The sequence below is a fragment of the Rhinoraja longicauda genome, chromosome 6 (assembly GCF_053455715.1).
Source record: "Rhinoraja longicauda isolate Sanriku21f chromosome 6, sRhiLon1.1, whole genome shotgun sequence".
In the NCBI taxonomy this organism is placed as follows: domain Eukaryota; kingdom Metazoa; phylum Chordata; class Chondrichthyes; order Rajiformes; family Arhynchobatidae; genus Rhinoraja; species Rhinoraja longicauda.
In genome coordinates this window covers 79,915,952-79,937,225 of record NC_135958.1, presented here as the reverse complement: position 1 = coordinate 79,937,225, position 21,274 = coordinate 79,915,952, and the positions used below count along the sequence as shown (strand labels likewise).

The window sequence follows — 21,274 nt, the reverse complement described above, 5'->3', positions numbered from 1 at the left end:
AATCACGGACCATTGGGGCTCAATGGCCTGTTTCCATATGATTATAGATAGACACACAACGCTGGAGTAACTCAGCGGGTCAGGCAGCATCTCGACCCGAAACGTCACCCATTCCTTCTCTCCCGAGATGCTGCCTGACCCGCTGAGTTACTCCAGCATCGTGTGTCTACCTTCGATTTTAACCAGCATCTGCAGTTTTTTTCCTACTCCCTTCTAAATGAATATGTAAGGTTCCGTCGACATGAAGTCAAGCTAATGCAATGTGTTTATGGTTATGGAAATTTGGGCATGAATGTGCAGCTAAAGATGTAGCTCGCTTCCGATCTCATCTGCCTCATTAAGACCCTTGCACTTTTAGTATCTGCACTTTCTCTGTAGCTCTAACACTTTATTTTCACTCTTTTTCTTTTTGAGCTATCTGTTGTAATGGTGTGGTGGTTTGATTGTCCTTACATATGGTATGATCTGACTGGATAGCATGCATAGTTTTCCACCGTATCTCATAGATCATAGCGCGTGGAAACAGGCCCTTCAGTCCAACTGGCCCACGCTGACCAAGATGCCCCATCCACACTCGTCCTATTTATCCGTGATCAGCTCATATTCCTCTTTCCTATCCATGTACCTGTCCAAGTATCTGTTAAATGTTGTTATCATACCATCACTCTTGCTCCCCTCCCTGGACTCACGGAGTCATACAGCACAAAACAGGCCCTTCGACCCATCTCATCCATACCAACCAAGATGCTCCATCTAAACTAGTCCCACGTTCCCGTGTTTGGCCAATATGCCAATCAGGAACACAACCCCTCTTTTGGCTCCGGGATACCAAGCCTGTGGAACATGCAGACCAGCGAGCGAACTCACCATTGATCAAAGGCCGACGATGGAACCATCTCGGAGTGTCCACCAAATCAAGCTGTCGGCAAAGCTCGGCGTTCAGTGAGGAAATCCAGCATCACCTTCACTGCACTGGCCTTGACTACCTGAGGAAAAGAATGTGGGAAGATCAAGACCTCAAAGCTGACACAATGCCCATGGTGCACCGGGCAGCAATTGTCCCTGGTCTCCTTCAAACCTCTGAGTCATGGCCTAACTAGGGCAGGCTCTCTGCCCAATAAGAGTTGAGAAACAAAACGATGCAAGAATCTCGCTGCTTCTTTCAAAACCAACTACAAAGCTCTTCTTGTTTGGAATCTATTGCAGATTTGTCAAAGCTATTTATTTTGAAATTAATCATAAACTGGGAATGGGTTCATAATGCACAGTCGCCTCGCTGGAAGAGTTGAATGGGCAGCATTGCACTGACAGTTAGTTGGCGGTCCTGTGAGAAACACTGGCCAGGTGCAGGGTTCTTATCAGTGCATTCCAGACTGCCGTGTCTGCACATTGCAGCGTGGAAGAATGCAGCAAGCTGGAGGTCAGATGTCGGCTTATCGTCACTCCCACCACACTCCGCAAACTCACAGTCATACAGCACGGAGACAGGCCCTTGGGCCTAACTTGTCGTTACTGACCAAGATACCCCAGCAACGCTAGTCCCATTTGCTGTCTGTTTGGCCCATATCCCTCTAGACCTCTCCTATCCATCCACCTGTTCAAATATTGTTGTACCTACCTCTACTATCTGCCAGGCCGCAAGGGCCTGAGCTAGAGGGAGAGGTTGAACAGGCTAGGACTTTAATACTCGGAGAGCAGGAGGATGAGGGGTGGTCTTATAGGGGTGTTAGAAATGATGAGAAGAATAGATTAGCTAAATGCATAAGAGTTTTTTGCCCAGAGTAGGTATGGTCAGCACCTGGAATCGAGAACCAGGGGACATAGGTTCTCTTGCTCAGGGGCGGAAAGATTTAATAGGAACCTGAGGGATAAATCTTTTACACAAAGGGTGGTGGGTGTATGGAACGAGCTGCCGGTGGAGATAGTTGAGGCAGGCACTATAACATTTAAGAGACATTTGGACAGGTACATGGATAGGATAGGTTTAAAGGGATATGGGCCAAATGTGGGCAGGTGGGACTAGTGTAGATGGGGCATGTTGGTCAGCATGGGCAAGTTGGGCAGAAGGCCCTGTTTCACCTCGGCAGTACACACAAGAGTCGCCACATTTCTGGTGCCGACAAAGTTACAAAACGCTAATCGAACAGTTTGTTCGTCGAACAAAGGACTGTTGAGGAAAGCCTCAGTGAGGTAGGTTTCAGGAAGATCCTTCAGGAGGAGAAAGGGTTAGAGAGGCAAAGTGGAGCATTGACGTTGACAGCAGGAGACAGGGCATCCATGGGGAAATCAAAGGAAACTGTCCAGAAAGGCATGAGGGCGGAGATCAGAGAAGATCCAAGGGCTGGCCAGAGTTTTAGATGGTAAGGGTTTGGCCGGCCCTGACAGGTGAATGGAAGGTGAGATCTACCACTGTTGCCAGGTGCTGACCATACCTAGATCACCACACAGAAATACATCTTTCCGATTGAGGGGGGAGACTGTGAACTGTAATAGTGGCAGTCTTGCCTGTAGGGACACTTGATTTCACTCACGTATTTCATCAAGCACTGACTGACTTGGGACAGTCCAGTCGCACAGCAGTAGAGTTGCTGCCTTATAGCGCCAGAGACCTGGGTTTGATCCTTGACTATGGCCCTGTCTGTACGGAGTTTGTACATTCTCCCTGTGACTGCCTGGGTTTTCTCTGGGTGCTCCAGTTAATTCCCACACTCCAAAGACGTACACATTTGTCGGCTAATTGGCTTCTATTCATTGTAAATCGCCCCTGGTGTGCAGGATAGTGCTAGAGTATGGGGTTACAGGCTCGATGGGTCGAAGGGCCTGTTTCCATGCTGTATCTCTAAAGTTTAAAGCACTGACTGTTGTAGTTTAGAACATAGACCAGCACACCACAGGAACAGTCCCATCAGCCCACAATGTCCGTTCTGAACACGAAGCCAAGATAAACTAATGTCGTCTGTGTGCATGTGATCCATATTCTTCCATTCCCTGCATAATGCCTCTTAATTGCAGCCTACAGGAGCGAGGGATGGTTTATGTAGAAATAAAGTACTGCAGATGCTGGTTTACAAAAGAAGACTCAAAGTGCAGGAGTAACTCAGCGTGTCAGGCAGCTTCTCTGGAGAACACAGACGTTTCAGGTCGGGATGCTTCTTCAGTCAGTAGGTGCGGCGTTTCTTGGAAGACCACTGCAGGGGGAGAATATTCATGGACTGTCTCACCCTGCTCCACGGAACACCGATAACAAGTATATTAAAAAACACCTTCCACCTGACCAGACACGAGTGGTGGGATGGCTGGTTCATGCAGGATGATCTTTGTTCCAGCAACTTCAATGCTTAAACAGAAGTAACAATTCTTCGCAAGAAAGTCCAGGATACAAAGTGCACCATCTGCCTACCGACATCTCAGTAACGTTGCCTGCTCTGCCTTAACCAACATAGAGGAGTCTGAAGAAGGGTCCCCACCCATCCCTTTTCTCCAGAGATGTTGCCTGACCCGCTGAGTTACTCCTGCATTTTGTGTCTCTCTAGAGGAGACCTTATCTTATTATTTTCTCAGGCATTCAGCTTCAAGCTTTGTTGCTGCATTGTTGCAGGCATACTTCTAACAAACTACCTGCAGGATGGAGCTCATTTTCAGGACTAACATGGAACGATTCAACCTGTGGTGAATAGACTCCAGAACCAACTTGACTCATGCTCAGTGATCAACTTGCAGTGCAGATGGCAGTTGTTTGTGTTTGGAGACAAGAGTTCCAAGCTATCATCAATGCTTTCATTCAAGCATCCAAGTTGGACCTGACACTGAACATACACAATAGCAAAGTCCTCTGCCACTCTGTTGTACAGCACTGCCTTCTGACAAAGGTTCATGGTGAGACCTTGAAAAATGTGGGCCTCTTCCCATATCTCAGGCCCCAGCTCTTGAATGAAGGTAGTCAGATGGTAGAGCTGCTGCCTCACAATGCCAGAGGCCTGGGTTCGAGCCTGACTTCGGGTGCTGTTTGTGTGGAGTTTGCACCTTGTTCCTGTGATTTTTCTCTGGGTTTCCTCCCAAGTGCGAGTTTGTATGTGTGTAGGGAATGGATGTGTAAGTGGGATAACATAGAAGGGCAGCATGGTGGCGCAGCGGTAGAGTTGCTGCCTTACAGCGAATGCAGCACCGGAGACTCAGGTTCGATCCTGACTACGGACGCCATCTGTACGGAGTTTGTACGTTCTCCCCGTGACCGGCGTGGGTTTTCTCTGAGATCTTCGGTTTCCTCCCACCCTCCAAAGACGTGCAGGTTTGTACGTTAATTGACTGGGTAAATGTAAAAATTGTCCCTAGTGTGTGTAGGATAGTGTCAATGTGCGGGGATCGCTGGGCGGCGCGGACTTGGTGGGCCAAAGGGCCTGTTTCCGCGCTGTATCTCTAAATCTAAAATCTAGAACAAGTGCAAACAGGTGGTCGATGGTTGGCATGGACCCAGTGGGCTGAAGGGCCTATTTCCATGCTGTATCTCTAAATTAAACAAAACCATGGCATTAATGATGAATCCCACTGTCAACATTCATGTACAAATAAAGTGTTTGATTGTGTGAGGGGAAAAAGATCAAAATCTCAAACTTGGCCTAAAACATGAGGATTACTGGGCACGTCATTGCTGCCCTCCTATCCGCACCTGGACTATCTTTAGCAGGTAGCTCAGGTATTGGATAGACATCACCAATGTTGTTGCAGCAAAATCCTTCACATCCATCTGTATAATAAGTGAAGCAACATCAGCACCCCCTCCCAGGCCAACACGTGCAGCACCAAGGCTTCTGTCACACCCAGGCAGCTTTACTGGCCAGGACTTGTCGCTCACATCCCCGGCACCAGAACCAGATACTCTGCTCCAAGTTGTGGCAGGGATGGAGGTGAACAGACAAGCACAGGAAATGCCTCAAGTGTGAAAAGCCACCTTGAAAAAATGCAACGTGTTGCCTCTCTCCTGAGAATCTCTAGGCCGTGACTGCTCAAAGCAGAGAAGGAGTATTCGGGACTGCACTATGAATCTGCATGTATTGGGAGGGCATAGGAATCCTGTGCACACAGTAGAGAGAACGCATTGCCTCAGAAACTAGCCACCGACCCATCGAGTCAGACCCACCCCCTTCATCTGTGGCACAATCTTCAGTTACTTCAAGAAATCACTGCCCTTAATTTGAAACAACTCTTTATCATACCTTCTAGGAACAGAATAAAGCCATTTGGCCCATCAAGTCTACTCTGCCTTTCAGTCATGGCTGATTTATCTTACCCTCTCAACTCCATTCTCCTGCCTTCGCCCCATAACCCCTGACACCCTTCCTCATCAAAAAATCTGTCAATCTCCGCCTTACAAATATCCATTGACTTGGCCTCCACAGCTGTCGGTGGCAATGAATTCCACAGATTCACCATTCTGATGAGGTGAAAACACCTGCGATGTCCTACAAATACTTACTCTATCCCTCAGGGCTGTTCTATATTACGTTCAGAACCAATAGCTTCATAGATCAATACCTCCAAAGCCTTGGGCGCACAACATTGTCCCCATGTGTGAATGTGTGTAGATTCACATCACCCAACTCCATTCCTCAACCCTTCAGCTCCTCGTATCAATGGGCCCCCTGCATTCTCTGACACCAGGCACAATCTCTCCCGAGCCTCTTCCACTGCAAGAGCCTCCGTCTGCCCCCAAGGCTGTGAAAGTCTTTACATCAAATTTGACGCCTTGGTTATTCCCCACTTTTGAATCTATCTCCTTGGTCTTGCCTCTGGTTAAATTTCTAACCCTTTCATTGCCACTCTGTATCTCTATTTGCCTTTTGGGATGTTCACAACATCAAAGACGTTACATTAAAACAAGTTGTCTTGCTTGCATGGAATGATCCGCAATGTAAATATCGCTGGAGGGTAACATGTCAGAAATGTAACGAGGAATGCTTGGAATTACGGTCTATACGGAGTGTCAACCAGCACCGAATCATCGCCCGTAACTTTACAACTCCTAACTTCATGAATAAAAGAGTTCATTCTTCTGAACTTGTCATTCATGCTGGGTACAGTTCTGTGCGGCTGATGGGCAAATTTACTTGCTGTCCTTTGGAGTTGATCTCGGCATGAACATTGGGCTGGAAATCCATCCATCGCGGTTTTCCTCAGTGCACCAAATAGTGGCATCTTTGTCGTGTGTCTCCTGAGATTCCAACCCAAAGAAATTACTTTTACAAGTTGAGATCAATGTGCAACCATGCCTTTAGTCCCACTCCAGGAGTGATGGAGGATATGTTGCCAGGCCTGGATCCCTTTGTGTTCTGGAGTATGAGGTAAGTATTGCGTGAGATATTTATGACTCTGTGTGGTGTAGGGTCTTTCGTGTTTGGGGCTTAGGCCCTCATATTTTAATGATTGTTTTTCGTTTTAGAGAACGCACGTAAACAGGCCCTTGGTCTCACCGAGTCCACGCCGACCATTGATCACCTGTACACACTAGTTCTATGTTATCCCACTTTCGCATCCACTCCCTACACACTTTTGAAATTTACAGAGGGCCAATTACAAACTTGCACATCATTGGGACGTGGGAGGAAACCCACGCGATCACAGGGAAAGGGTGCAAACGTCACGCAGAGAGCCCCGAGGTCAGAATCCAACTTGGGTCTCTGGTGCTGTGAGAGCAGCTCTCCCAGCTGCGCCAGTGTGCCACCCTGAAATTCTCTCCATATACTTTGATACCTTGGGTATAAATTGTTCTACTTGTTTCCATGGCTGTCGCCCTATCCTTCCTCACTCTGGGCCCACATTGTGAATCTTCGCTGCCTCGCACCGGAGTTGGGTGGAGGCGAGGAAACTATTTCAAGGAGATGATACATTGCTCTGACCTTGCAGCACAGTTTGGGTCACCCCAATCTCAACTTGATCGTTAATCAAATATTTCAATATCTTAACATCCAAATATTACATTGATGTAGTATAGATAACACAAACAACAGACTACTTATCTTTTAGATTTCAAAATTTGGTCCAGAACTGGAAAATTACGTTTGCAGGCTAAAAAATAGCAGGTGGCCTGGCCTATAAAATGATGGTCCAGACCAATAAAATGGAAGGCCAGGTTAATGAAGGATGGTTTATGCTAATAAATGGTAGCCTGGGCTAATAAATGGTGGTCCAGGCTAATAAATGGTAGTTTATGCTAATAAATGGTAGCCTGGGCTAATAAATGGTAGTCCAAGCTAATAAATGGTGGTTTATGCTAATAAATGGTAGCAGGCAGTGAAGAAAGCCAATGGAATGTTGGCCTTCATAACAAGAGGAGTTGAGTATAGGAGCAAAGAGGTCCTTCTGCAGTTGTACCGGGCCCTGGTGAGACCGCACCTGGAGTACTGTGTGCAGTTTTGGTCTCCAAATTTGAGGAAGGATATTCTTGCTATGGAGGGCGTGCAGCGTAGGTTCACTAGGTTAATTCCCGGAATGGCGGGACTGTCGTATGTTGAAAGGCTGGAGCGATTGGGCTTGTATACACTGGAATTTAGAAGGATGAGGGGGGATCTTATTGAAACATATAAGATAATTAGGGGATTGGACACATTAGAGGCAGGAAACATGTTCCCAATGTTGGGGAGTCCAGAACAAGGGGCCACAGTTTAAGAATAAGGGGTAGGCCATTTAGAACGGAGATGAGGAAGAACTTTTCAGTCAGAGAGTGGTGAAGGTGTGGAATTCTCTGCCTCAGAAGGCAGTGGAGGCCAGTTCGTTGGATGCTTTCAAGAGAGAGCTGGATAGAGCTCTTAAGGATAGCGGAGTGAGGGGGTATGGGGAGAAGGCAGGAACGGGGTACTGATTGAGAGTGATCAGCCATGATCGCATTGAATGGCGGTGCTGGCTCGAAGGGCTGAATGGCCTACTCCTGCACCTATTGTCTATTGTCTATTGTCTATTGTAGCCTGGGCCAATAAATGGTAGTCCAGGCTAATACATTGTGGTTTAGGTTAATAAATGGTGGTTCAAGCTTATAAATAACGATTCAGTCTACAGAAAGATGATATACATCAAAAATATTTAACCTTGTGAATAAATTACTGTCATTTTAAGGTAGCAGAACATTATTCACATTATCATCTGGGCCACAAGTTATTTTAATTATGGCAGAAAGCTTCTTCAAAATGTCACTGAAATAAAATCTTAAAACAAACATACATGAAAAAGATACTTTAATAAGTAAAAATTAAAAAAACGCAAAATGATACACAATACAAAGCATAGTTTTAAATATGAACTTGATTGTTAATGAACACATAGAACCACAGGCTTAAATAATGGCAAAATACTGGCACTGCACAGACTTACAGATTATTAATAGTTTATGTAATAAAAATGTACAAAGAATTAAAAAAAGCAAAAATAGAAATGAAAAGTTAGAGAACAAAACCAAAGCAGAAACGCAGACACAACACTAGTGGGGAGATAGGTGACTTTGTCCTTCATACAATAAAAGATTACTGATACTGCAGCTTCTAATCTCACTGATTCCATACATAAGATGCTTGTCCTTACACAGTAGCTGTTGATACTGCTGAATCTCTTTCCATCCCATCTTAGTTGTATTAAAGATATGAGTGAAGGAAGGAAATCAAAAAGCAGCCCATCATCTGAAATACAAAAATGAAAAATGTTGGACAAATCCTCCTTAAATACATTTATGAGAAAATGCACAAGGCTATTCATATATTCAACATCCGTGGACATACTAGATTCCAGCATCCACACTTAAAATGGGAACTCCTTATGTAAACATATCGTGCTGTAATCGCATCCAGCTGGCAGGAATGCAGCACTGGCAGGAGAATGCAACGGCAGATTTTTACATTCGCTTTAATAATGATGACTGGCGTTATAGTGAGAGTCCATAATCAGTCACGTTCACACTGCACACACACGCACACGCACACACACACACACCCACACACACAAGCGGCTGGCCCAACTCTAATTGTTTCAAATGTAAAATATACAGCATCATGTGAATGGAGCAAAATCAGCAGCTGCATTGAAATGCTGATATCAAAGCAAAATACACAGCATCAGAGAGACGCGATTATTAAATGTGGCCACATCATATCTCTGGTATCCTGATGCAGAGTCTGGCACAGAGAGAGCTTTTTGTTTTAATATATAATCACAGACAAAGCTTGTCTGAAAATATGTGGATCCCAGAACAAAGATCATCATTTTTTCCCCATATAAATGTCTATTCTATATTTTACAATCATTGCCAATAATACATCAGAGACTGGGTGATACTCACAGGGCAATGAGACTTGTACAATAACTCTTTCAATGAGTCAGTGGAGTCACTGTGAACCAAATGGCCTCTTTATCTGTCATATAATCCTATCATTATATGATTCTTAGGCATCGTATCCTTTGAATAATATTCAAGGTTTATTGATGATGATAATTAACACTGCTGGCTCCAAAGCGCTGTACATTTATTTTGCAATGGCCTTGGACTCTGTCCTTAAACAGGAAACCTTTCAGGCTCATTCTACATTCTGTGTTGGACATCCTGTTTCATTACAGAATCACAGAAAGGTGACAATGCAGAAGGCCATTTGGCCTGCTCAGTCCGTGCTGGCTCCACAAGACAGCTAGCCTCACTCCCCTCTGCTCTGCATGTTGCCCTGCTAATTCTTTTTCTATTTTAATTTGTATAAATGACATCAAATAGATATGGTAACCCTCTTGAAAGATAAGGCAATTTAACGTGATCCCACCACCAGTCATATATTGCCATCCTCACCCCTTCCCACCTTCCGAGACCCGTCCACAAATCCCTGCTTCACTCATCCCTCCCCAGCCAAACTCTGCAGTTCCTTGTGTTGCCAAGGCAGCTCTCCAGTACTTGAGCAGCACAGTGGCTCAGCAGTAGAGTAGCGGTACCGTGCCAGAGACCAGGGTTCGATCCTGATTATGGGTGCTGTCTGCACGGAATTTGTAGGTTCAGGTGGGTTTTCTCCGGGTGCTCCGGTTTCCTCCCACACTCCAAAGATGTACAGGTTTGTAGGTTAATTGGCTTCTGTTAAAAAAATGGTAAACTGTCCCTGGTGTGTAGGATAGCGTTAGTGTACGGGGGTGATCGCTGGTTGGGCCAGACTCGGTGGGTCCAAGGCCTGTTTCCACACTGTATCTCTGAAGTACAGTCCATGTCATCCTTCAGCAAGAAGGAGAAGCTGTGGGGACACCACCTCCTCAGACTACATTTTACACTGATGTGGATACACAGAAACCTATCCTACATCGTGGAAGATATTTACAAAAAGCTGGAGTAACTCATTGGGTCAGGCAGCATCTCTGGAGAAAAGGAAAAGCACATGTATTGGGTCGAGACTAGGGTTGCCAACTGTCCCGTATTAGCCGGGACATCCCGTATTTTGGGCTAAATTAGTTTGTCCCTTAGGGGACCGCCCTTGTCCCGTATTAGTAGGGTTGCCAATTTCCTCACTCCCAAATAAGGGACAAAGGGTGACGTCACCGCACCTCGGCCCACGTGACCTCACCCAGCCAGCGGCCACGTGCTCCCGCTCCACCAATGGCGGCCGCCATTGGTGGAGCGGGAGCACGTGGCCACTGACTGGGTGAGGTCACGTGGGGCGGTGACATCACCTTGTCCTGTATTTGGAAGTGAGGAAGTTGGCAACCCTAATGGAGACCCTTCTTCAGACTAAGAGTCAGGGGAGAGGGAATGACGTTCTAAAAACACATACCTGGCATCAGGTGGAGGCCACACTAGTTTGGGTCACCCAACTCTCATCAACGCAGGTATCAGCTTGCAGTGACATGCGCCTTTATTGTGGCGAGGCATCTCGCTGCGACGTGACGGAGTGTGATCACTTTAAATTTGGAATCGAGCCACTTTATAATGAGTTTGTGTAAGGTGACCGGCCAAAGAAAACAGGACTGACATAAGGAAACATTCCTTTACACAGCGAGTGATGTGGAATGCACTGCCTCGAAGGATAATGGGGGCAGGTTCAAAAGTGCATTGAAAAGAGAATTGGATAAATGGAAAGGAAAACACTTGGAGGGCTGAGGGGAAGCAGCAATGGAGCGGGACTAATTGGCGGGCTCTTTCAAGGAGACGGCAATGATGTGCTGGGTCAGATGACCTTCTCTGCTGTGTGACTCCAGGAGATTGTAGGATGGACGACTGAAGGCATAAAGTGGTCAAATATTGCAATGGGGTGGGGATGACTCGGTTCTGGTGGCCAAAACATCAGGTGACTTTTGTTGCTGAACCCTTCGCTAAAAACTGCCTCCAACAAAACACAAAGTGCCAGAGCAACCCTGCGGGCCAGGCAGCATCAGCGGAGGGAATGGGCAAGTGACCCTTGTCTGGAGAGCAGCCAACACCAATGGAATCAGGGCCCTATGGCATCTTTGTCATTGCCCTTGTGAGGGGGGGGGGGACGGGACACCCTCTGATCCATAAAAACCCTCATTTCATCTGGAAAAGATTGCAACTTTAACAATTCCCAAGCCACCTTCAACATCTCTTTGCCAGTCAAGGAATCTTAAATATTTAAAGCCTCTTGCCAAGGGTAGATTCTGACCTACAAGTTTCCAAATCCCCCTTACAAAGTTGCTTTTTAGATATCCCAAATGCTGAGGACTATGTGGAGGAAGCATTCAAAAGAGAGTTAGATAGAGCTCTTAGGGCTAGTGGAATCAAGGGGTATGGAGAGAAGGCAGGAACGGGGTACTGATTGTGGATGATCAGCCATGATCACATTGAATGGCGGTGCTGGCTCGAAGGGCCGAATGGCCTCCTCCTGCACCTGTTGTCTATCTATGTAATCGCAGACGCTGGTTTACATCAAAGATAGACACAGAATGCAGGAGTAAGTCAGCGGGCCAGGCAGCATCTCTGGAGAGAAGGAATGGGTGACGTTTCGAGTCGAGACCCTTCTTCAGATATTCTGCACTCTGTATCTTTCTCTTCCCTCGACCTCTTGTTCTTGAGTTTGACCTGATTTTATTCATGTACAGAATTGTCTGACTTGATTGGGTAGCATGGGAAACAAAGCTTCCCACTGTAACGCACTGCACCTGACAATAATAAAGCTAAACGTTGAGAAGGAATGGGTGACGTTTCGGGTCGAGACCCTTCTTCAGACTGAAGCGTCTCGACCCGAAATGTCACCCATTCCTTCTCTCCTGACCTGCTGAGTTACTCCAGCATTTTGTGAATAAATACCTTCGATTTGTACCAGCATCTGCAGTTATTTTCTTAAGCTAAACGTAGAGGTAACAGGAGTGAGGTTCTGCTGGAGTTTCTGGGTTACAGAAAGTGTGACTTTAATGCTAAATGCTTCTTGTGAAGACAAGGACAAATGTAATATAACCCTCCACCTCTCCCCTTTTTCTCGTTCTCTTCCCTATGCACCATTTAGATGTGCATCCATTTTTCCACACCCCCCCCCTCTTCCCAACTATATTCCTTCCTCTGGCTTCACATTTCACGCCTCTTCCATCCCCATCTCGCACTTTGGTCTTTTCAGCTCTGGCCTTTGCCCACCCACCTGCCAATAAACTCCCCCCCTTCACCCCTATCCACCCATCACTTAAAAACGACACAAATTGCTGGAGGAAGAAATGTCGTCGATGTTCTCCAGGGATATTGCCTGCCCACTGACTTACTCCACAGGTGTACCTATCCACGTTCTCCACAGATGCTGCCTGACCCGCTGAGTTACTCCAGCACTCTGTGAAACGTCGCCTATCCATGTTCTCCACAGATGCTGCCTGACCCGCTGAGTTACTCCAGCACTCTGTGTCTTTTATCCCCACCCCAAAACGCGGGTTTGATCAGCTTTGCCCGTAGGCTCGGTGAGCTTGTCAAGTGCTTTGTTGAGCCTTGCTGGCCGGGCTGTGAGTGGGAGTGTCTGCCTGAGCTGGTTAATCTCAGCAGGGCAGATCGCTACATGACACCTAACCTCAGCCCCTCTGCTCGGCTGCATTCTCACTCTCAGCCGACACAAGCCTGCAGAAAGGCAGGCCGAGCTGCGATGCACCCCATGGTTCCATCAGCATTCCACCCTCTCATTCGGGGCGCCCGCATTAATAACAACCTCCTGAGTGAGATTCCCGAGGCTGTTTGGCTTCTGTCCCTATAACACCCTCTCCCCCCACCCCCCCACCACCACCAGAGTGACTGTAGACCAACTCAGAAAGTCAGCACCTGTGCTGGGGGGAGGGGGAGAAATCCTCCATAAAAATAGTTTTATGGTTTGCAGCCACACTTGAATTATGTCGCCATGGTAACCACTGCAGCTATACTTTAACTGGTTGCAGACAGCAAGCTGCGGCTCCCACTCGGTGACATTAAAAAGCCAGGGAGGGTGAAGGCTTTTGGAAAGTGAGAGGATTAAATCGCCTGTGAAGTGACTCTCACCTTCTGTTCCGATAGGTGTTCAGCTCCTCCTGAAGAACAGATGCTCTCTTCTGAAGGAAAGTTATCTAAAACAACGAGAAGACCAGTGATATTACCATTAAATAGCCCAAACCTTTTCAAAAAGACAACCAGGTTGCTACACCCTAACATTAATATTACATCTAACGCCCGGCAAATTAAAATGCTAAAGGAACTAGCTTGCTTTCCGCTCAGTCTGATGACCCTCCCTGTATATCCAGAGCAAGTGAGAGAGGTTAGTATCTACAGGAGCTAGAGTGTAGAGGTAGGCAGTGTGTCATCTCTGAAGCAATTATCCATGAAGCAGGTGTAATGTTCATGACTGCAGGCAATGAACACAAAGGCATCTTCACCATACTGTGTCTTGCTAACACTGCTCGCTGGAGTGCCTCTGTTTGTACAGGAAGGGCCTTCCTCAGTTACTGCCGGTTGGGGTCTTTATTCCATGTCCCTCTCCCCACCACCCATTACGCTAACCTGGTGACCCAAGTTGGCACCAGGTACCTGGCTCTCGAACCCAACGAGATCCTTTCATGTCCAAGGTATTTATTCACAGAATGCTGGAGTAAGGGTCTCGACCCGAAACGTCGCCCATTCCTTCTCTCCCGAGATGCAGCCTGACCTGCTGAGTTACTCCAGCATTCTGTGAATAAATCATTTCGATTTGTACCAGCATCTGCAGTTATTTTCTTATCCTTTCATGTCCAAATCTGCTTGACCTCGGTCGTACGAGGACAGTGTTTTTTTTAGAATTTATTTCGTGATAAAGCAGGAAAACAGGCTCTTCGGCCCTTCGAGTCCATGCCGACCATCGATTACCCATTCACACTAGTTCTACGTTATCTAATTGTCGCATCTACACGCTCAGAGCAGTTTACAGAGGTGGTCAGGGGGAGAAAGCTGGGAAGAGAGCTGGGGTTGGGACAAAGCCTGGCGAGTGATAGGTGGATACAGGTGAGGGGGGTATTTTGTGTTTTGTACGTTGAGATGATTTGCGTTGGTCTGCATGCACCGAACACAGTGAGGAGGGGGTTGGGACGCAGTGTCGGCAGAGGCAGGAGTCAGCCGATGCAGGGAGTGGTTGTCCTTGTTTGCATGCGCTCGACCCGAGCTGAGAGCCGCCACATATTCCCTGTGTCTCAGTGAACGATGGGACCAGCAGAAGGCCACAGGTTAAACACAAGACACATCTGCTGCAATGAGCTATGTGCCAGGCAATTCCTCCACCTTCAAAGTTCAAGCATCTATCAGAGTCACACAGCATGGAAACAGGCCCTTCAACTAGGGTTGCCAACTGTGCCGTTATAGCCGGGACCCCGAATTTTGGGCTAAATTGGTTTGTCCTGTACGGGACCGCCCTTGTCCTGTATTGGGCCTGGGGGGCGCTGTAGGATCGGACAGTGTGGTAGGAAAAAACTGCAGATGCTGGTTAAACTCTGTGCCTACCTTCCGGACAGTGTAGGTGCGGTGTGGACAGTGGAGGCCCCAGCGCAGTCTAATGGAGGTTGCATAGCAACCCGCCTCCCAGGTAGACACAAAAAAATAGAGTAACTCAGCAGGTCAGGCAGCATCTCTGGAGAGATGGAATGGGTGACGTTTTGGGTCAAAGACCCGAAACGTCACCCATACCTTCTCTCCAGAGATGCTGCCTCACCAGCTGTGTTACTCCAGCTTTTTGTGTCTACCTTCGATTTAAACCAGCATCTGTATTTTCTTTATCTACACAACCCACCTCCCGGTCCGGGCCTCCGCCATTGGTGGAGCGGGAGCACGTGGCCGCTGGCTGGGTGAGGTCATGTTGGGCGCGGGGCGGTGACATCACCATTTCCCGTATTTAGGAATGCTATAGTTGGCAACCCTACCTTCAGCCCAGCTCATCCATGCCGACCAAGATGCCCAATCTAAGCTAGTCCCATTTGCCTACATTTGGCCCATGTCCCACCCGTGTACGCATGCTCCATGTTCAATCCTTGTGATGGAAGTTATGCCATTGCTATGGAATAATGCCTGTGAAACTTCCACAGCAATGTCCCAAACTGACATCTGACAATCTGTCTTTTTGTAAGTGTGTAAGAAGGAACTGCAGATGCTGGTTTATACCAAAGATAGACACAAAAAGCTGGAGTAACTCAGCGGGTCAGGCAGCATCTCTGGAGAAAAGGAATTGGTGATGTATTGGGTCGAGACCCTTCCTCTGACTCTTTTTGTAAGGTCGGACTGCAACCAGTGGAGCACTTCCCTCCCCATGTCCATTAGCGCCTGTTTTCCCAGGGCTCCCTGACGTCACATCAGGTCAAATACTACCTGGACATTAAGGGCAGTTACTCTGGAATCCAGCATGTGGTTGAAGACTGTGATAAAGTGTGAAGCTGAGCTGAGTATCAGTGGGCAGGTTACAGGTGGGCTGGTACCCTATTGATGGCACCCATCAATGACAGGAGTGGAATCCAGAGTTGCGGAAGAGGGAACCAGAGGACACAGGTTTAAGATGAGGGGGGGGGATGATTTAATGGAAATCTGAAGGGGAACTCTTTACACAAAGGGTGGTGGGTGTATGGAGGTAGTTGAGGCTGGCACTACCGCAATGTTTAATAAACATTTAGACAGATGCATGGATAGGACCGGTTTAGAGGGACATGGGCCAAACACGGGCAGGTGAGACTAGTAGAGATGGGACATGTTGGTCGGTGTGGGCAAATTGGGCCAAAGGGTCCGTTTCCACGCTGCATGACTCTCTGGTACTTTCCATTACTTTGCTGATGTTTCTGAACAGACGGCCTCTTTGCCTTGCCTTTTATGGGAAGGACACATGCGGGTAATTTCTGGCCAAGTCAATGACAAATCTGCAACAGCAATGGAACAAGAAGCACCTGGTTGTGGAATGTAAACCTTCAGTACTATAGCTGGGGAATGTCTTGGCCCTGTTGCCTTTGTTGCATTTAGTGCACTCGGTCTTGTTTTGATATCGTGGGGAGTAAATCAAATTCAAACGGTTGAAGACTGGCTTCTATGACGGTGGGGAAGGCGGGTGGAAGTGTCTTTCCAATGGAGTCTGTGGCCAGATGAAGCCTCTGGGCACTGTGTGACCAATGAGCACGACATGGACATGCACAGACTCTACTGTGTGCAGTGTGGATGTCAGTTGCTGACACTTGTTTTTACAGTCTGAAGAAGGGTCCCAACCCAAAACATCGGCTATCCACGTCCTCCATAGATGCCGCCTGACCCGCCCTGCACTTTGTGTTTTGCCCAAGATTCCAGCATCTGCAGTTCTTTGCTTCTCTCTTATCTTTATGTCATTGTGTTATGTCACAACACAGTTGCTATGTATGAATGCTCGGGCCCTGAAGCAGATCGCAGTTGGAGGGTTGATGGGATGTTAAGTGGATTGATTTAGGGGCAGCACGGTGGCACAGCGGTAGAGTAGCCTCCTTACAGTGCTGGCCCAAGGATGCCGTCTGTGTGGAGTTTGCATGTTCTCCCTGTGGCCATGTGGGATTTCTCCGGGTGCTCCGGTTTCCTCCCACATTCCAAAGACGTGCAGCTTTGTAGGTTAATTGGCCTCTGCAGATTGTCCCTAGCATGTAGAACTAGTGTACAGCTGATCGTTGGTCAGTGTGGACTCGGTGGGCCGAAGGGCCTGTTTCCACCCTGTATCTCTAAAAAACTAAAAAAAGCATAAACTCAAACTAAAGCTTTGCCCAGGCTGCCTCTGAGGAGGGTGAGTGGACACCTTCTTGCAGGTAGTGCCCTCATGAAGTTCTCTGCCACTGAATATTCACAACCTCCCACTATTGCAGCTCCCTGCCCCAACATTGTCTCCACTGTGAGACCCTTTCGCCAGACTCTTTGCCCCATACCTCCCCATCCCCATCTCACCTTCCACTTCCCCATCTCTGTTGGCTAACTCAGTACCTGTTCATACTCTATCATGTGATATTTTCTCCTGTACGTAATGCTTTGGCTCACAAGTATAATATAATATTGCTGAGATGGAGCCTTGGCCGTTGTTGGCTCCACTGCTTTAAGGCAGTATTTCCACGTGTGATACAATTTTCCAGGGTAACGATTGTTGGGAACAGTACAGGCTTCTGGTTTCAATGATGCTGGGGCTCTCGGGAGGAAGAGTCTGCAGCAAGTTGTTCTTTCCAACGACCATCAGGCTCTTGAACACGACACCACACTGACCTCAACTGTGAACCTCAATGGACTGTCTGGTTGCACATACAGTACAGAAACAGGCCCTTTGGCCCAACCTGCCCACACCGACCAACATGTCCCATCTACGCTAGTCCCACCTGCCTGTGTTTGTCCCATATCCCTCAAAATATTTCCTATCCATGTACCTTTCCAAGTGTCTTTCAAATGCTGACATAGTACACCTGTCTCAACTACCACCTCCGGCAGCTTGTTCCATATACCCAACACCCTCCAAATGAAAAGGTTGCCTCTCAGGTTCCTATTAAATCTTTCCCTCTCACTTTAAACCAATGCCCTCTGCTTCTTGAATCCACTCCTCTGGGTAAAAGACTGGGCATTTGACAGGTGCCACACGTGAGGCAGCTAAACAAGATGAGAGCCCATTAGAGGGCAGGTACGAGCATGGGTGGCAGCTTGGCTGAATGACACAAGGCAAAGAGTGGCAAGAGAGGGGATTTTTTCTGGTTGGCTGCCGTTGACTAGCGGTGTTCTGCAGGGGTCAGCACTTCTCTTGACGTTGTACATTAACGATTTGGATGATGGAATTGGTGGGTTTGTGGTCAGGTTTATGGATGATACAAACATGGGTGGAGGGGCAGGCAGCGTGGAGGATCAGGGTATCTGCTGAAGGACTTGGACAGGTGAGGAGAGTGTGCAAAGTAGTGGCAGATGGAATATAGTGTGGCAAAGTGTGTGGGTATGCACTTTGGTAGTGGGAATAAAGGCGAAGACCATTTTCTAAATGGGGAGAGCAATCAGAAATTGGAGGTGCAAAGGGACCTGGGAGTGCTGGTGCAGGATTCCCAAAAGGTTAATTTGCAGGTGGAATTGGTAGTAAAAAAGGCAAATGCAATTTTGGCATTCATTTCGAGAGGACAAGAACATAAAAGCAGGAATGTAATGCTGAGGCTTCATAATGGGTTGGTCAGACTGCATTTGGAATATTGTGAGCAGGTTTGGGCTCTGTACCGGAGGAGGGATGTGTTAGCTTTGGAGAGGGTCCAGAGGAGGTTTATGAGAATGATCCGGGGGTTGACTGGATTACTGTATCACGAGCGTTTGACAGCACTGGACCTGCACTCACTGGAGTTTAAAAGGATGAGGTGGGATCTCATTGAAACTTACCAAATAGTGAGCGGCCTGGATAGAGTGGATGTGGGGAGGATGTTTCCACTAGTGGGAGAGTCCAGGACCAGAGGCCACAGCCTCAGAATAACAGGATGTACCTTTAGAAAGGAGATGAGGAGGAATTCCTTTAGCCAGAGGGTGGTGAATCTGTGGAATTCATTGTCACAGACGGTTCTGGAGGCCAAGTCAGTAGGATTTTCATAGTGGAGATTGACAGATTTTTGATTAGTATGGGTGTCAAAGGTTATGGGGAGAAGGCAGGAGAATGGGATTGAGAGGGATAGATAGATAAGGTCTGATTGAATGGAGCAGACTTGATGGGCCGAATGGCTTAATTCTGCTCCTATGATGTATGAACTCTGTCCATTCCCCTGATGATTTTATACTTCTTGTATAAAGATCACTTCTTGGCCTCTTGCGTTCCAAGGAATGAAGTCTGAGTCTGTCCAACCTCTGCCTTTAGCACAGGCCCTCAAGCCCTTGCACTTGCATTGTGGTTATCAATTTATTGGTTTGGTTTGCTTATGGTATATTGTAACAGCGGCAGCGACAGCGTCTTCGCCCGCCCCGGATCGCGGGGCTTGGGTCGGCCCGCTGCGGACCTTTCACCGTCCGGCGCGGCCTGGAACGTGGCAACGACACCAGCCTGACCGCGGGAGAAGACGGCAGGGGAAGGGAAAAGACATTCTGGCCTTCCATCACAGTGAGGAGGGGACTGGAGGAGACTCACTGTGATGGATGTTTCTTTTTTAAGTGTGTTGGTTGGGGTTGTGTAATTTGCTTGTTTTACTGCTTTTATTATTGGACTGTGGGTGACTAAATTTCGTCCAAAAAACTTGTTTTTTGGATGACAAATAAAGATATCTTGAATCTTGAATCTTGTACCTACAGGCCTGTCATGCAGCTGCAAGTAACAGTCTCATTGTTCTGTGGTCGGTTCATGATGATAATTAAACACTCTCGACCCTTAATTGTCATGTGTGTTGAGGTAAGGTCCTTGTTTTGGGATCTTACTGTCAATGATGGCAGGTAATGCAGCGTGGTTTAATGTAAGAGTGGTTTGGCTTTGCTGGGCTCTTTAATGAGGAGCAGGAGCACAGATGTGATCCCCGGTTCCCCAAATCATTGGCAGGCCGTAAAATGTTTCACACACTGTGGTTTATCCAGTGTAAACACTCCAGTATGCCTCACAGCTTTGTACAGTGAGGGGAAAAGTGCCTGGAGGTTGTGTAACCAAACAGCTGTTGCCCCATTCTGGAGGTGAAATGTGAAGATGAAAGTGCACGCTAAATCCATGATGTGACAGGAATGCATGCAAAACAATTGTTACTCAGCTCTGCTGATAAGCTGCGATGATGTTTGGCTGTAATCTCCCGTTTAATTGCTTAAAGCATTCACTACAAAAATATCTAATTGCCAAAAGGAAATAAAAAATAAAATTGTGGCTCAAGAATTAGATAAACACATCAGGAATTTGTGTCTCTGGAATTGGTGTAGGTACAGGTTATCCACAGGGCAGTTTCACTGGATACCTGTTGGCATTTTCTTTCTGGTACACCGGGTCATTGTGCTGCTGTTGGTACATATGACAATGAAACACTCTTGACTCGTGAACGTGGGGAAGAACAGACGTAGAGGAATATCACAGGAACAGGCCTTTCAGCCCACAATGCTATACCGAACATGATGCCAAGGTAGACTCATCTCCTCTGCCTGCATATGACCCAGATCCTCCCATTCCCTGCACATCCTGGGCTGCACAGTGGCGCGGCAGTAGAGCTGCTGCCTCACAGCACCAGAGACCCAGGTTCGATCCTGACCACAGGTGGTGTCTGCACGGAGTTTGTACGTTCTCCCTGTGACTGCGTGGGTTTTCTCTGGGTGCTCCAGTTTCCTCACATATTCCAAAGACGTGCAGATTTACAGGTGAATTGTCTTCTGTAAATTGTTCCTAGTGTGTAGGATACAAAACTGGGATAACATAGGACTGGTGTAGGTGTGATCATTGGTTGGTGAGGACTCAGTGGGTCGAAGGGCCTGTTTCAACGTTGTACCTCTAAACTAAACTAAACTAAATCCATGTAGCTATCTAAAAGTCACATAAACGCTACTTCCGTATTTGCCTCCACCGCCACCCCTGGCACCCAATACTCACTGTGGAGGAGATGAATGAAACGGTCGGTAGTTGCCAGTGTTATTTTGGTCGTGAATTTCAATGCTTTGCTCCCTTGTCACACAGCAGTTGATGGAATCAGTTGACTGAGGTTTTCTCTACAAACAATGATTATTCAACAAAGGAACATTTTGTTTGTACTGGAGCAATTTCCCCCAGGTTTTTGTGTGGGTGCAAGAGCTGCAAGGCAGGAGAATCTGTATCTAAACGTCCCTGGGGTTTGCCCTGCAACAGACTGACTTGCACTTACTCCATTACAACGTGCACTGGGTTCAAAGAGATAAACCTGT

The 21,274-nt window shown here is 47.3% G+C and overlaps 1 protein-coding gene across 5 annotated transcripts in view; it reads right to left on the bottom strand.

Moving 5' to 3' along the window:
- Nucleotides 1-863: 863 nt before the first annotated feature.
- cep112 (centrosomal protein 112) overlaps nt 864-21,274 on the bottom strand; it is a 289,566-nt gene continuing 269,155 nt past the window's right edge. For 3 of the 5 annotated variants that reach the window (XM_078401444.1, XM_078401446.1, XM_078401445.1), the window contains 2 exons: nt 13,466-13,530; nt 8,294-8,663 (listed from right to left, as the gene is read on the bottom strand). In XM_078401444.1, coding sequence (XP_078257570.1) covers nt 8,660-8,663; nt 13,466-13,530 — 69 coding nt within the window. In that variant the 3' untranslated portion in view covers nt 8,294-8,659. Of the gene's footprint in view, nt 987-8,293; nt 8,664-13,461; nt 13,531-21,274 lie in introns of those variants that run through there. The other 2 variants (XR_013547414.1, XM_078401443.1) reach the window with 2 other exon arrangements.